The sequence below is a fragment of the Peromyscus eremicus genome, chromosome 1, assembly GCF_949786415.1.
Source record: "Peromyscus eremicus chromosome 1, PerEre_H2_v1, whole genome shotgun sequence".
Taxonomy (NCBI): domain Eukaryota; kingdom Metazoa; phylum Chordata; class Mammalia; order Rodentia; family Cricetidae; genus Peromyscus; species Peromyscus eremicus.
This window is the reverse complement of record NC_081416.1, coordinates 81,726,685-81,741,747: the sequence shown is the minus strand read 5'-3', so window position 1 is coordinate 81,741,747 and position 15,063 is coordinate 81,726,685. Positions and strand designations below refer to the sequence as shown.

At 39.6% G+C, this 15,063-nt stretch overlaps 1 protein-coding gene across 1 annotated transcript in view; it reads left to right on the top strand.

The window, feature by feature from the left end:
* The window catches only part of LOC131914899 (cytochrome b-c1 complex subunit 2, mitochondrial), a 30,094-nt gene that overhangs the window by 14,573 nt on the left and 458 nt on the right, over positions 1 to 15,063 (top strand). The window contains exons 7-13 of the mRNA XM_059267678.1: positions 38 to 135; positions 5,642 to 5,699; positions 7,207 to 7,302; positions 7,588 to 7,787; positions 8,639 to 8,719; positions 10,950 to 11,026; positions 13,676 to 13,829. Of these exons, the coding sequence (XP_059123661.1) occupies positions 38 to 135; positions 5,642 to 5,699; positions 7,207 to 7,302; positions 7,588 to 7,787; positions 8,639 to 8,719; positions 10,950 to 11,026; positions 13,676 to 13,829 (764 nt within the window). The remainder of the gene's footprint in view (positions 1 to 37; positions 136 to 5,641; positions 5,700 to 7,206; positions 7,303 to 7,587; positions 7,788 to 8,638; positions 8,720 to 10,949; positions 11,027 to 13,675; positions 13,830 to 15,063) is intronic.

The following is a 15,063-nucleotide window of genomic DNA, read 5'->3' as shown; positions in this document are numbered from 1 at the left end:
CATACATTTGACTACCTGTTGCTTATCTGTCTTTCAGGTGTCATTGAGAACTTGCATGATGCTGCCTACAAGAATACCTTGGCTAATCCCTTATATTGTCCTAACTATAGGATGGGGAAAGTAACACCAGAGCAAGTAAGTGATGGAACTGCATTTTAAGATTATCGACGCCTAGCCACCAGACCATGTTGTAGTAAACATTCTAATTCAGGATGTTTGTTAGTTTTTGTTTTACCTTCTGATTTTAAGAAATCCCATACACAGAAGCAGAGTTTTTCTGTCCCTACCGCCTGGTCCCAAATAAACACACAGAAGCTTATATTAATTACAAAATGCTCAGCTGATAGCTCAGGCTTATTACTAACTAGCTTTTATAACTTAACCCATTTCTATTAATCCATGTACTACCCTGAGACTCATAGCCTGACCTCTATTCCCATTTTGTATGTCTGACTCATTCTGTCTGACTCATTCTCTCCCTGGCTCACAACTCCTCTCCCTTCGCCCTTCTTCATCCCATCATTCTCAGTTTGGCTTTCCTGCCTAACTTTATTCTATTCAGGTATTGGCCAGTCAGTTTGTTTATTAAACCAATCACAGCAACAAATCTTCACAGTGTACAAAAGGATTTTCCACAGTATTTCCCCCTTTTTTCTAATTAAAAAGGAAAGTTTTAACTTTAACAACAAAATAGTTACTAAGAATTATAATTACAATATTCAGTCCATTTGCATTTGCAATTAGAGAAAATACTTAATTATCTATCTTGGTAAGTCTAAAGTTTTATATCTAATTTACTTTCTATTATAACTAAGGAAAACTATAATTATAATTATTTAGTCTTCAACTCCATCAAAGACCCCAGAAGGATGAAATGTTACTTAATAACAAGAACATCAAGGCTGCCTGGACAATCACCCAAAGTTCCTCTATGACGTTGGGTCATCCAACTCTGGCCTAAAGGCCTAGCATATCTGACAGACTTTCCTGTGAAGCAGGGAATTTTGAAGGACTATCCTACCTTGTCTTGGCAAAGTTTGGCAGTCACCTTTCTTGTGTCCTGCTGGTCCAGTTTGGCAGTAACTGTCAGGAATTAAGGCAAGGGCAGTTTCTTTGCCCACATGGCTAGCTTTTGCCATAAAGAAACAAACTCCATATGGAGTTTCTTTGATGCCCATCATCCTCTTTTTGAAGTAATTGGTGCTGCCAGAAGCAGATGTGTCTCACTGTGGAGAAAAAGTCTACGTTCTTGAAACATTTTAAATACCATACTCTGCAGGTCCCTGAAGTGTTTGAAGATTGCCTATCTATCTGAAATATATCTATGTTTGACCTTGCAAACCTAACTAACATGACTATAAGTTTGCTATTATAGATGACTATTCTTCTGTACTTCTTAATTATATATTACATTTTTAAATGAGCTGCATAAACATAATATGAGTTTATATTTCTATGAGTAGAAATATACATACAGTATAACAAAATTAACTTTAAATTTGTATGAATAAACCAAAATCCATACTAATGTAAAATATGTAAGATTAATAGTTGTTTTTTGGATTAAAGTAGGTTCAGTAATCTACCCTTTTATCCTGTCATTTCTATATCATATCCCCCTTTCTTCTTTTAGAAAGTGATCTCTGAATTTAACTCTTTTGTTTAACCTTTTTTCTACTGTGACTGATAACAATTTGTAACCAATCTCCTAAACAAGGACAGACATCTATAATCCATTTTTTGGGAATGTGGGCATAGTTGTCTAGACTACTTCTTGCTGATTGGGGGCACTGGTAATCTTTTTGGGACCCTGAGAAAATTTAGGATAATTGTGAAATCTTGGCTATAGTATTCTGTGAGGCTGGATCATCTCAGTCAGCAGCCTGGAAGTGTTCTGAATACTGGATCACCTGGGAACCATCAGTTCCCAGTGGAGATTTTTCAAGGGGTCTTTCTCGATCAAACCTGATTTTTTTATTTGGTTGGGTTTTTTGTTGTTGTTGTTGTTGTTGTTGTTGTTTTTTCAAGACAGGGTTTCTCTGTGTAGTTTTGGTGCCTGTCCTGGATCTCACTCTGTAGACCAGGTTGGCCTCAAACTCATGGAGATCTGCCTGGCTCTGTGTCCTGAGTGCTGGGATTAAAGGCGTGTGCCACCACCGCCTGGCTCCTGGCTATTTTTAACCCAGAATGAGTCCACAGCTTCTCATTTCCTGTGGAAACAAAAGCATAACCTCTCCCCCAAAGTAACATATCTTTTGACTAAAAATTTGAAGTCAAGATAATTTTAAAATACATAAGTTGGTTTAATTTAGTAGCTTTCACAATCAAATATCTTTAAGCAGTTATCATTAGCCCATTAACAGTCAAAAAAATCTAAAGAGAACACAATAAAATATAGAATCCAGACTCTGTGTATTTCCTATCTTTATGTGGCTTATCATAATTTTATTACTCTAGTTTCTTTTTAAGGACTTTATTTTAAAATCATTTTTTAAATCTGTGTCTGTTTTTACCCTTTCTCTTCTCTCTCCCAAGCCTACCCACATTTTTTAAACATACTGTGACCTGTTGAGAGGCTTTTTTGTCTGAATCTACCCTTTCTTTGTTTATTTAACCCTTTTTGCCTATACGAACAAAAACTCTAAATCCGCCATACCTCATGCTGGCAGAGGCTGAGAGGAGCCTCTCTGTACTGTGGCCCATGTTGGAGAATGTGGGAACCCACCATGCTATATAGCTCAAGCCCTCATGCTGCTACCAGGCCCATCTCTCTACCATTGCCTGCATGAGAGACATGAATTATGAAGCTGCTCTTGGCTTCGTTTTTGTGTGTCTAGAATCCTTTTGTTTTTTTAACTTTCTCAGGCTTTATGTGAATGTACATGTCCCCACATTGGGCACCATATACAAACAGAGGCAGAGTTTTTCTCTCCCAACCGCCCAGTCCCAAATAAACACACAGAAGCTTATGTTAATTACAAAATGCTCATCCATTAGCTCAGGCTTATTACTAACTAGCTTTTATAACTTAACCCATTTCTATTAATCCATGTACTGCCCCTAGACTCGTAGCCTTTACCTCTATTCCCATTTTGTATGTCTGACTCCTTCTGTCTGGCTCGTGGCTCCTTTCTCTCAGCCCTTCTTCATCCCATCATTTTCAGTTTGGCTTTCCTGCCTAACTTTATCCTGTTCAGCTATTGGCCAGTCAGATTGTTTATTAAACCAATCACAGTGTATGAAAGGATTTTCCACAGCAAAATCTACCTAAGCAGTAGTGGCACATGCCTTTAATCCCAGCACTTGGGAGGATGTGTAGTCAGCATTACTGTATAATTGTGAGAATTAGAAACAAATTATTATCCAGCATTAAGAGCTTAGTTATGTAAGCTCCCTGTTGTAGAATGGCACACTGTTCATATGTTGAGAAATGTTAACTGAGGGCCAGTGAGATAGCTAACAGGTAAAAGCTCTTGCCACACAAATCCAGTGACCTTAGTTTGATCCCACCTACCACCATGGAAGAAGAGAACCAACTCCCCAAAGTTATTTTTGGCCTCTTCATATTTGCCATAGCACAGGCATGCCTGTACTCATATACACCCTAATAATTAATGCAATTTATTTTTTACAAAGAAACAAATATTGAGAAATATGTAAACATTCCATAGCATATTTTAAATAAAGGCAGTTTATGAATTTTGATAGACCAAAAAGTCCCATTTAAAACAACAAACTATTCATAGACAAATACTAGAATGTTAACTATGATAAACTCAGTGGTCTCAAAGGTCATTAATGTCTTGGTTTGTGAGTTTGTTTTTTAATGTATTCTTCAACTAAGGAGAGACTAAGGAAATTAGTGTAATATACTTTAGCAGTTCGGTAGAAAAACATCCATAGAAAGATCATAGTTTAGCCATCTAAGGTGACTCCACAGATGTTCACCAGTCTTAGGTCACAGCTTCTTGATAAGCTGGTGCATGCTGAGCCAGTATTTCTCATCAGGAACACTTCAGGCACTCTCTGAACCCGCAGGAGATACTGTGCCTCTGTGGTGCAGAACAGTGTGTCTCTGCTTATAAACTTGAGTACATGGACACTTTTCCTAGAAAATGAGGGTTTTTTTCCTGACCTCAAAACCAATTTTAGCCCCTTGGAGGTAGTATTACTCCTAATAAGATAGATGCTAGTCCTGCTCTTTGTCTGCTTAGCCTAAGATAGGATAAACCAAGATTCCCAAATCTCACTAATTTTTGGGAACCACGTGTGGCTGTCGGATGAATGAGTAGTTGGGTTTTTTTTCTCTGTATAATAACCTACACTGACCTCAGACTCACAACTTCCAACATACCAGGATCACAGAGGTGTGCACCACTGCATCAGGCTTCAGTTGACTGGTTTTTAAGATTCCACCTAGAATTGACTTCATGCATCTGTAATGGGGTATCAGAAACAGTGGGAATTTAGGAACAGTGATAATTTTTGTATTACACTCCCTTAGACAATTCTGTCATCTGTACTGGAAACTGTATTGGTAACTTTACATGATCACATTCTTGAAAAAGAGCAACTTAGAGGAAGAAGAAAGTTTATATTGGCTCAAAGTTTAAGGATATTGTCTGTCATGGCAGGAAGGCATGACAGTGGGGTGTGAGACAGCTGGTCACATTGCATCTGCAGTCAGGAAGCAGATTGACAAATGTTGGTGCTCCACTAGCTTTCTCCTATTTGTTCAGTCCTGGATCCCAGCCCACATTTAGGGTGGGTCTTTTCGATCAGTTTGATAAGCTGGATTAACCATCACAGAAACCCTGGTAAAGTAAAGTTTTAGACAAATTGGTTTCAAAATGGGTAGGACAGATCTATCTCAAAAAAGAAAGAAAAGAAAAAAGAAACAGTGGGTAGAAGTGTAGTAATAGTAGGTTTATCACAGGGTGTTTATAGTGTATGATTCTGTGTGTCTTTACAGCAAATTAGATGTAATACTAAGGGCATAAATTTAGTCTCATTCTTGATTTCAAGCCAGCATATACTTGTAATTTGTTTTCACTCTTTTTTTTATATTTTTTCCATTTTTGTACTGTGGTGTGATGTGTGTATGTGTGTGCATGTTTTGCATACATGTGGAGGTTCAAAGCTAAAGTCAGGAATCATCCTCAATCATTCTTCCACCTTACATATTGAGGCAGGCGCTCTCAATCAGACACAGAGCTCTGGGATTGCCTGTTTCTGCCTTCCATGGCTGAAATTACAGGCAGGTCACCATGCCACCTGGCACTTCTGTGGGTTCTGGGATCCAAACTTTGGTTTTGACACTTGTATGGCACATGAAAGCACTTCTTCAGAGCAATCCATTCAGTTTTAATTGAGATACAATTCTTACACCATTCATTCTGTTTAAATTCCGTGGTTTTATTAGAATTTCTATGAGAGTTGTAGAGCCATGAGCCCAGTGAAGGTCTTGTTCTTCTAAGCTATAGTTTTTAGTGATAAAGTCACAGCACAATGAGCAATACCTAATCCTCCATACTCCATTATGTCAACATTCAAACCTGGGAATTTTTTCCTGTCATGATGTACTCTTTTAGCTTTTGTGTTTATATTAATGTGATCTAATAGCTCTTCTTTACTTCCTCAGTTACATTACTTTGTTCAGAACCACTTCACAAGTGCAAGAATGGCTTTTGTTGGACTTGGTAAGTCTGAGATTGCCTGTGTGTCAGTTTACTTCCTAAGAGTAACCCCTTAAACTGTATGACATATGCATGGGGTTGAACATTTTAAAAACTGTAAGAAGATGGTATAGATAGGGTTTTAATTACTAGTTGTTTGGGAAACAAATTCCAGTATTTTACTACTTCCTTTATAGTCTTGACAATGTTTGCAAAATTTGTGACAAAGGTAAATTTTTATACGCAAAGAGTATCACTAATAACTAAGAAAAGTTTAATCTGAGATTAGCAAAAATTAAAAGGTTGGCACTTCCTGGTATTACCTAGGATTTGGAGAAGTACACGCTGTCAAAAATTATTGGTGTGCTGAGCTCATGCCTTTAATCCCAGCGCTCCAGAAGCAAGTAGATAGATCTCTCTGAGTATGAGGCCAGCCTTGTCTACATAGTGAGTTCCAGACCAACCAGAGCTACATAGTGAGACCCTATCTCCAAAAGAAAAAGAATTACTGGTGGAGTATAAATTGACACCCTTTGAATATATCTATTAAAGGTTCTTTATTTTGGATATGATATAGCCCCTTATCAGGTATGTGGCTTGCAACCTATTGCATGGGTTGTCTTTTCACTCTTGATTGCCCTTTGATGTAAAGTGCAATATTCTAACAGCTACTAGAAACATATTAATGTCAATTAGGAAGGTATTGGTTTAATAAATGATGCCTCCATAGAGTGGAATATTTTATAGCCATTTCTAACCACTTAGAAATATACAAATTATGGAAGACAAGTTAGAAACATTAAAGAGAATAATACCACATTTATAATAGGGTGTTGGGATGTAGCTCAGTTGTAGAACATGTATTTAGCCTACTTGAGGCCTTAGATTTAGCCACTGGCACCCACAAAAGAATAAAAGTGAGCTGGGCAGTGGTGCCACACACCTTTAATCCCAGCACTCAAGAGGCAGAGGCAGGTGAGTCTCTGAGGCCAGCCTGATCTACAGAGTGAGTCCCAAGATAGCCAGGGCTACAGAGAGAAGCCCTGTCTTGAAAAATAAAGAATTAAAGGGAAATAAAATTAACATATACTAGTAACTATACAGAAAAACATCTAGATGAATATAATAGTTAATAACAAATTGTAAATTGATACCAGGAAGAGTGGTATTTTGGCAAGATTAATGTTTTTTCTTTGCTGTTAATTTCTATAATATTTGTGTACTTTTTTATTTAAAAAATAATTTATTAGTTTGTATATGTACATGATTAGCAGCTAAGCACATGCCACCAGCACGTGTGTGGAGGTCAGAGAACAACTTTGTAGAGTTGATTCTCTCCTTCCACCCTCAGGTTGGTTCCAGGGATCCAACCCTGGTCTCCAGACTGATGCAGTTAGTGCGTTTTCCTGCTGAGCTGTCTCGAAGCCTATATTTGTGTTTAATAATTACATATTTTAAAACAAGGAAAAACAGATGCTTTATAATTATACAAACAGTGATTCTAACTTTGTTTTTGCTTCTATTGAAACAGGTGTGAGTCATTCTGTCCTAAAACAGGTTGCTGAACAATTTCTCAACATGAGGGGTGGCCTTGGTTTAGCTGGTGCAAAAGCCAAATACCGTGGAGGTAAGTATTCTTTCTCCTGGTTTAATAGCATATGCCAATGGCATGTCTCTGCAGAAATAGCATGTGGGGGCAGTATTGGCTTGATTGTTACTACCAAACAATATCAGTACAGAAGAAAAGAACTAGATGGCTCAGGTATTATGTTAAACATGCTTTGAGTGGAGAAAACCAGGCAAAACACAGACCCTAATCTTAATTAGTACTGTGTCATAGAGAATGCTGATGAATAAAACCAATGGTAATAAAGCTATTTTTTCTTACTCCTCCCTCCTTACATGATCCCAGGTGAAATTCGAGAGCAAAATGGAGACAACTTGGTCCATGCTGCTATTGTAGCAGAAAGTGCTGCCATTGGAAATGCAGAAGCAAATGCATTCAGTGTACTTCAGCATCTTCTTGGTGCTGGACCACATGTCAAGAGGGGCAGCAACACCACCAGCCTCCTGAGCCAGAGTGTTGCGAAAGGAAGTCAACAGCCTTTTGATGTGAGTCCAGGCAGTCAGTATTACCTGTTTTAGCTTTCAGAAACATGTTATTTGTGATAACAATATTGATTATCTATTAATGATAGTCTGATTTTAAAATTCAGAATGAACAAATATAAGCTCATACTTAGTGTTCCAGCAGAGGGGAAGGGAGGGGAAAAGTGCTTACTTTGCAAGCATGAAGACCCAAATGCAATCTCCAGAAACCATGTAAGAAGGCTAAATGTGGGGGCACACAGGTTTGAAATGTGGGCTTTTCGGACTGCATTCACAGGGACATGAGTTAATAAATCTGTTTCAAGAATGTGAAAATCTGTATCTTTTAACAACTTTGGTAAGATGTGTCTGTGTGTCTATATTAAATAGTCCACATAAATACTATACAGTGCTGTTCTGGCACTCAAGGTCAACTGCAGGAGCTTGAAACTTGACTAACCCTGTTAAAATTCTGAGGTAAATTCTTGCTACCTTAGATGTCACTAGGCAAAATTTGTGTCTAGGCCTTTGCCTTTAGTTTGTAGGAGAAGTACAAGTAAATTGGTGAGACGCTTGGTACAGTCCTCATCACTCCATACTGTATGCTGTAATTATATTTGTCCTGCCCTTAGTCATCAAGAGAAGCTTTGAAAAGCGCAATACAAGAGGAAGGTTTAAATGACACAAACACTTTTTAAAGCTTTGCAGTTTGGAAAGGGAATTTATACAGAATAGTTCAACCCTCACCAGAATTAAGTTATTATCTGTCTTGCTTATATTACAAAGGTGTACATTTTTATCCAAACCACATAGAGGAAATTGTGATCTCTTCTACCAGGAAAAATATTATATAGTAAAGTTCCATTGTATTTTAGGTTTCTGCGTTTAATGCCAGCTACTCAGATTCTGGGCTCTTTGGAATTTACACTATCTCCCAAGCTGAAGCTGCTGGAGATGTAAGTACAAACTCATTAACTCCCAAAGCTTTTCTCCCATTGCCTTGTTTTTAGTTAAATGTGAAATGTCTGAATATGATGGTTTGTCACGGATCTCTATGGTATGATACAATTGAATAATCTGTTACAGGGAAAACTTTTTCAAAATGTATGTTAATGCTTACAGGAAAAAGGAATGCATACTTTGGTTCTGTTTAGACATGTGGTTCTGACATCTGTATTTCAGAACTCAGGAGAGGTCAAGTCTAAGATGCATATTTATGGGTCTTCATTGTAGAGATGGTGTTAGTAAGAAGGCTGGCGGTGTAGCTCAATTGGTAGAGTGCTTTCTTATAACATATGAGGCCCTGAGTTCAGCATCATCACAGAAACAGTGTGTGGTGGCACATGCCTATAATCCAGTACTCTTTACCCCAGTGCTAGGCAGGTGGAGGCAGAAGGATCAAAAGTTCAAGATCAACCTCCGCTACATAGTGAGTTCTGAGCCAGCTCTGGGCTACATGAATCCTTATCTCAGAAAAAACAAAAAAACAGAAAGAAAACCAGCTGAGGTTCTGGGAAGTAACGTGATTTGGAGGCATGGAGGAAATAGCAAGAGAAAATAGTACTGAGTGCAAAGGAGTGAAAGGTTGGTGGAGGCAAGAGGAGCTAGGTCTATAAAGAGGAGGCTGGAAGAGTTATAGGGCAGTTTTTACACTGAGAGTTTTAAGTTGAAGGAAATGTTCATAAAGATAGGTTCGAGCAGATACGGAAGTTAGAAAACAATAAATGGTTCAAATTTGGGGAAAGAGCAGGTAATCTAGAACACAGGACATTTTGGTTTAGCAACAAAAGCTAATGTTGGAAGACAATACTAAGTCACACATGGAGGGGAAAAGAAACTTGAAAGTATGAGACTTGGGGAAGTAAATGGCTAAAAGCAGGAATGGACCTGCAACATGTCCAAGGTCTCCTTTAAACAGTGACCATGGATTCAGAGTATAATCATCCAGAATGGGTTTATAAGTTTTATTCACTGGCATTCACTCCCCTCATAGGAAAATGAAGGAAGTGGGTAATAGGATTCATGCCAGGTTGGAGTCCTGAAAGTGGGCAAGTTAGAACTAGGAAGAAGATCCGAAGTAGTTGAAAAGATTGTCAAGAGTTACTGAAGGGATGGTTTGTGAATGTGGGCCAATTGGAGAAGCCAAGGGGCCTGACAGATTGAGAGGAAGTAGACAAATTAGAGATCTTGATAAAGTGGGAGGATAAGGATAAGATGATTAAAGAGTGAGGCCATGGCTTTGGAATTGGAGACTGAGGGAATTGTGGAACCTTAGGCAGTTCTAGGTTATGTACAAGTCTGGGGTTGTGGCCATGGAAATGAGTAACAAATATGGAAGGGAAATCAAAGTCTTAGAATTTAGGTGGTTTCAGAGAATAATAAGCCATGGGTCCAGAATGGTCAGGATTGAGGTGGAGAAAATCCTGGGTCAGATCCTAATTTATTTGTTCAGCAAATATGTACTGAGTACCCATGTCAGTGAAACTTTGGATTCTTTCTCTTTTGATTACTGGACTCTGGTGTCCCAAGTGTGTACAAGCCTTCCAGGTTAATGTTTGCATGTGTTCCTAGTAAATCATAGTTCTATCTTCCTCAAGGAAGAGACATCATCTTCAGCCAGTTTCTGCCCTATGCCACTTGATGTTTGTAAGAAGCTTAGCTGCATGGATACTACCAGTTGTGTCTTTTTATATTATGTATGTGTGTATCAGTGCAGCTTCATTTCTCATTGCTGTGACAGAGTCAAAATCTAAAGGAAAAGGCTTTATTTTGTCTCAGTTTCAGTTTGTCATAGAAAGGAGGGTGTGGTGGAGGAGTTCACAGAGGCAGCTCCTCACATCTTCTGGATTAAGATGCAGAAAACAGGAGCAGGAGGAGCTCTGTCCTTCCAGGCCCAGCCCAGTGGCTGTGTCTGCTCACTGGGCCATGTCCCAAACACTCTGTTGTCACCTCTCAGAGTTGCACCACCAGCTGCTACAGGTTCAAACATAGGAGCATCAGGAGAACATTTCACATGAAACCCACAGATCGGTATAAACAGTGGCTTTAAGGAGCACATGGTGACCACAAAGTTCCAGTAGATACTAGAATTTCCTGTTGTGTTTTTGCCTCAGTACAAGGGCATTGATTACCTTGGAAGCCCCAGGCTCTGGCCACTGATGACCACTTTTCACTTGTGTGTCCTAGGTTATCAAGGCTGCCTACGACCAAGTAAAAGCGGTTGCTCAAGGAAACCTTTCCGGTGCGGATGTCCAAGCTGCCAAGTAAGATTCTATATTAATTATATATTTCATACTTGCTTAAAAGCTGATTTAAAAAAAAAATACTGTACACTCATAGAATTGAAAAGTAAAGAATATATTGAAAAGGAAAGGCTATAATTTAGTGGTGGTGATTTGCCTTGCATGTACACAACATGGGTTCTTTTCTCAGCACAGCAGAAATGACCCTTGTTTCCCTTCTGAGGGTTCTTTTTTTAATTTATTTTGTCTGTATGAGTGTTTTGCCTGCATGTATGTGCATAACATGCATGCCTGATGCCCTCAGGTCAGAAAAGGGTGTTGGATCCCCTGGATCCAATGGTTGTGAACCACTGTGTGAGTGCTGGGAATCAAACTGACGTCTTCTACAAGAGCAACAAGTATTCTTAACCACTGAGCCATCTCTCCAGCCCCATCTTTTTTCTTTTTTGTATGTTTGGGCTCAGCCATGTCATTACATTTGTGTGGAGGTCAGAGGACAACTTGGAGGAGTTGTTCCCTCTTTCCACTGTGCGGGTTCCAGGACTGAGTTTGGGGTTTACTCTGTTTGGCAACAAGCACCTTTACCCCATAGATAACTCAAGTGCCTTTTGCAGGTGTGTTTGTAAGGAATAACAATTTCTTCATAGCATAATTGTGAATTGAGTTTGTCTGTTTTATTAAAAAAAAAATGAAGCTTTTGCATCCATATTTAAGCCGTGGGGCATAGAAGACACCATATCGCACCATACTTTCCCACATGCCTTCTCCACCATGCTCTTCCCTCATTGAGATAAATCCTAATGGAGTAATGGGATCTGGAGTGTGTGTGTGTGTGTGTGTGTGTGTGTGTGTGTGTGTGTGTGTGTGTGATTATCAGCCAAGTAGATGGTACATTAAGAGTTCACATACATAGATATTTTTCCTTATTAAAAATGCATGGAAATAAAATAAAAATAACTAAATAAAAATACAATCATAGCGTGCTGCAGGCCGCAGGAATATATCATAAGAACTCAGCTGGTTATGGCAAAGTCACTACCTGGAGGGATCAGGGAATTCCTCCAGAGGAAGCCAAATCCCAAGGAGTTTTTGGTGTTACTTGGCTTGTTATATATCAGCTGTATTCTGTTATGAAAATCATGTGTGCCTTCATAGTTTTCCCAATTGACTTCTCCCTAAGAAGGACTAACAGTGTGGACTGATCACCCTCTGGACATACACATTCCAGGTATTTGGAGAATAGCCTCAGGAAAGGCTTTCTCTGGAATCAGATTATCTCCCTTAGCCACTTTCAAGGACTACAGGAAACACCGCCCAGGTGGGCCCCAACTTCCGAGGACTAACAATGATAACAGCCCACATGCAAGTCTCCTGACTTACGGTAAATTCCACAAGGAGACACCGCCTAGGAGAGGTGGAAGTTAAGTAATAGCTTTACACAATTTAGCTCGGACCCTCCCTTTATATTCCGGGACTTCCAGGGCACAAGGGAGAGAAGAGAAAAGAGAATGGAAGAACTAGATGGGTAAGAACTTGAGAGGAACAAACTGAGATGGGGAAGAACTAGATTGAAGGGCTAGAAGAGAGGACTAGAGGAACGAGATGGGAGATGAGGAAGAGCCAGATGGGGAAGAACAAGATGAGGAAGAGCCAGATGAGAGAGAAGGAGACAGGAGAGGAGCTGATAGGGGAAAGAACTAGATAGATGAGAACCTAGAAGGGACAGAACTAGATGAAGGAATTAAGATAGAACCTAGAGGGAACAGTAGATAAATATAGAGAGAAATCAGGCAAGAAAGGAGCTAGACATGAGAGCAGAATAGAAGCTGTGTAGAGAGAGAACTATCACAGAATAATAAAGTATATGGACTAAGGAGTTTCGTGTACATAGATTCATTTCTTTTCATCAAAGATTAATTATCAGCTGGTTGTAGATTCTTCCTGGACCCTGGGAGGGGACTATCGAGGGGCTGGACCCCCCTAGTCCCCGATAATAGCAGGACATGAAAGTGCACACCTTTAATCCTAACACTTGAGAAGAAGAGGCAGACAGATCTCTCTAGTACAAAGCCAGCCATAGTGAGTGCCAGACAGCCAGGGCTATGTAGAGAAACCCTATCATTTTAAAAAAAAAAAAAAAAAAAAAAAAGGCAGCAGCAACAAATATGTTTTTTTCACAAGTTAAAAGTTGCTTCATGGGGCTGGAGAGATGGCTCAGAGGTTAAGAGCACCAACTGCTCTTCCAGAGGTCCTGAGTTCAATTCCCAGCACCCACGTGGTGGCTCACAACCATCTATAATGAGATCTGGCACCCTCTTCTGTATACATAATAAATAAATCTTTAAAAAAAAAAAAAAGATACCTACACTTACTGGCACAGCACATTAGTGTGTGTGTGTGTGTGTGTGTGTGTGTGCATGTGTGAAAAAAAAAAGTTGCTTCATGACCAAAACTCACCCTAAATGTTTTACGTAGATCTATAGATCTAAGCTATATTCCAAAATCAAAAGACAGCTTTTGTTGAGTGTTGAGTACTATTTTGTATTGATAGCTTTCTAGACAGTGATGTGAACTAAAGAAATACAACAGACTATTCAGCCTGTTTGATGTACATTTACTATCTTGTTAAAAAGAAATAAATAAAACTGACCCCTGCCTTATATTGGACAGGAACAAGCTGAAAGCTGGATACCTGATGTCTGTGGAAACTTCAGAGGGTTTTCTGAATGAAATTGGGTCACAGGCTCTAGTTGCTGGCTCTTATATATCACCACCCAGCTTCCTTCAACAAATTGATGCTGTGGCTGATGCTGATGTCATAAAGGTAAGCAAATAAAATCTGTGTTTCAGCCTTAGATTGTTTAACCGTAATGACCCGCTTTCAGAAGAACTGCATAAGCTTCCTTGGGCCTGTGTGTTGGTGCGGAGAGCAGAACTCTTTCCATCATGTCTACCGTCAGCTTCCCTAGCAACTTGGCTGTATGTGTCTTCCTCATTCAAGGAAATGCCCATTAGGTTGAATCATTTTAAACTCTTGTAGGTCAGGAGGAGTCAGGTAAGCAACTTCACAGGTTTCCTGGCTGTTTGCTGCTCCTTTACCCCAAGAAGCACCTTGCAAGTCCTTTACCATGCAGGGTCTCGTGGTTTTCTACATCCTTTCAGCATAAGACCTTCTACTGCTAGTTTTCCTCACCCACTCTTAAATTATTGTTCCCTACAAGATGGAGTTGTTTGTACAGCTAGGTATGGTGGTGCACACTTTTGATCCCAGCACTTGAGAGGCAGAGGCAGGCAGATCTCTGAGTTCAAGGCCAGCCTGGTCTACAGAGTGAGTTCCAGGACAGTCAGGGCTATACAGAGAAACCCTGTCTCGAAAAACCAAAAAAAAGAAAAGAAAAAAAAAAAAAGAAAGATTGTGTTGAGTACTAATAAGGTGAGCTCCGATATACATCTTCTGCAGTGCTCCCTTTTCTACTGTAGTGTCTTACCATCTTCTCACCATTGTGTGCTGACAGTGGGATAAAGAGACAGGCTGCTTTTAGATACTAACCCTGCCTGCATTTCAGTTGGCCCCAGAATTGATCATAACATAATCTAAAAAGTATATTTATGTGTAAGGGCTGTGTGAATCCCTGCTCACCCACATCCACCACCTTCTCTTGCATCAGAAAAGCTAACCTAGGTAACATAGGAGCTCCTGCTCTACCTAGTCCTGCCCTTTGCTGGGACATATACTATCACCTTTGAATTTGACATAGTGACATGGAGAATACCAGGCCAGCCAGGTATGGTAGCATGCCTGGAACCCCCCAGTATTCTGGAAGCTAAAGCGAAAAGATTGTGAGTTTCAAGCAGCTTGGACTACATACTCTCAATACTACCGCCAACAACCCCTCTTCCAAAATAAAAGGAACACCAAGACAAAATGTACTTTCGTGTTAACAGTGAGGGTATTTTGGTCGACCCAGGCCTTTTGCCATCATCATACAGAACAAAAGTGCAGCATAGCTGCAGCCATCCTGTCCTATTTTGATTGTCAGTAGGGTTTTTCTTGTACC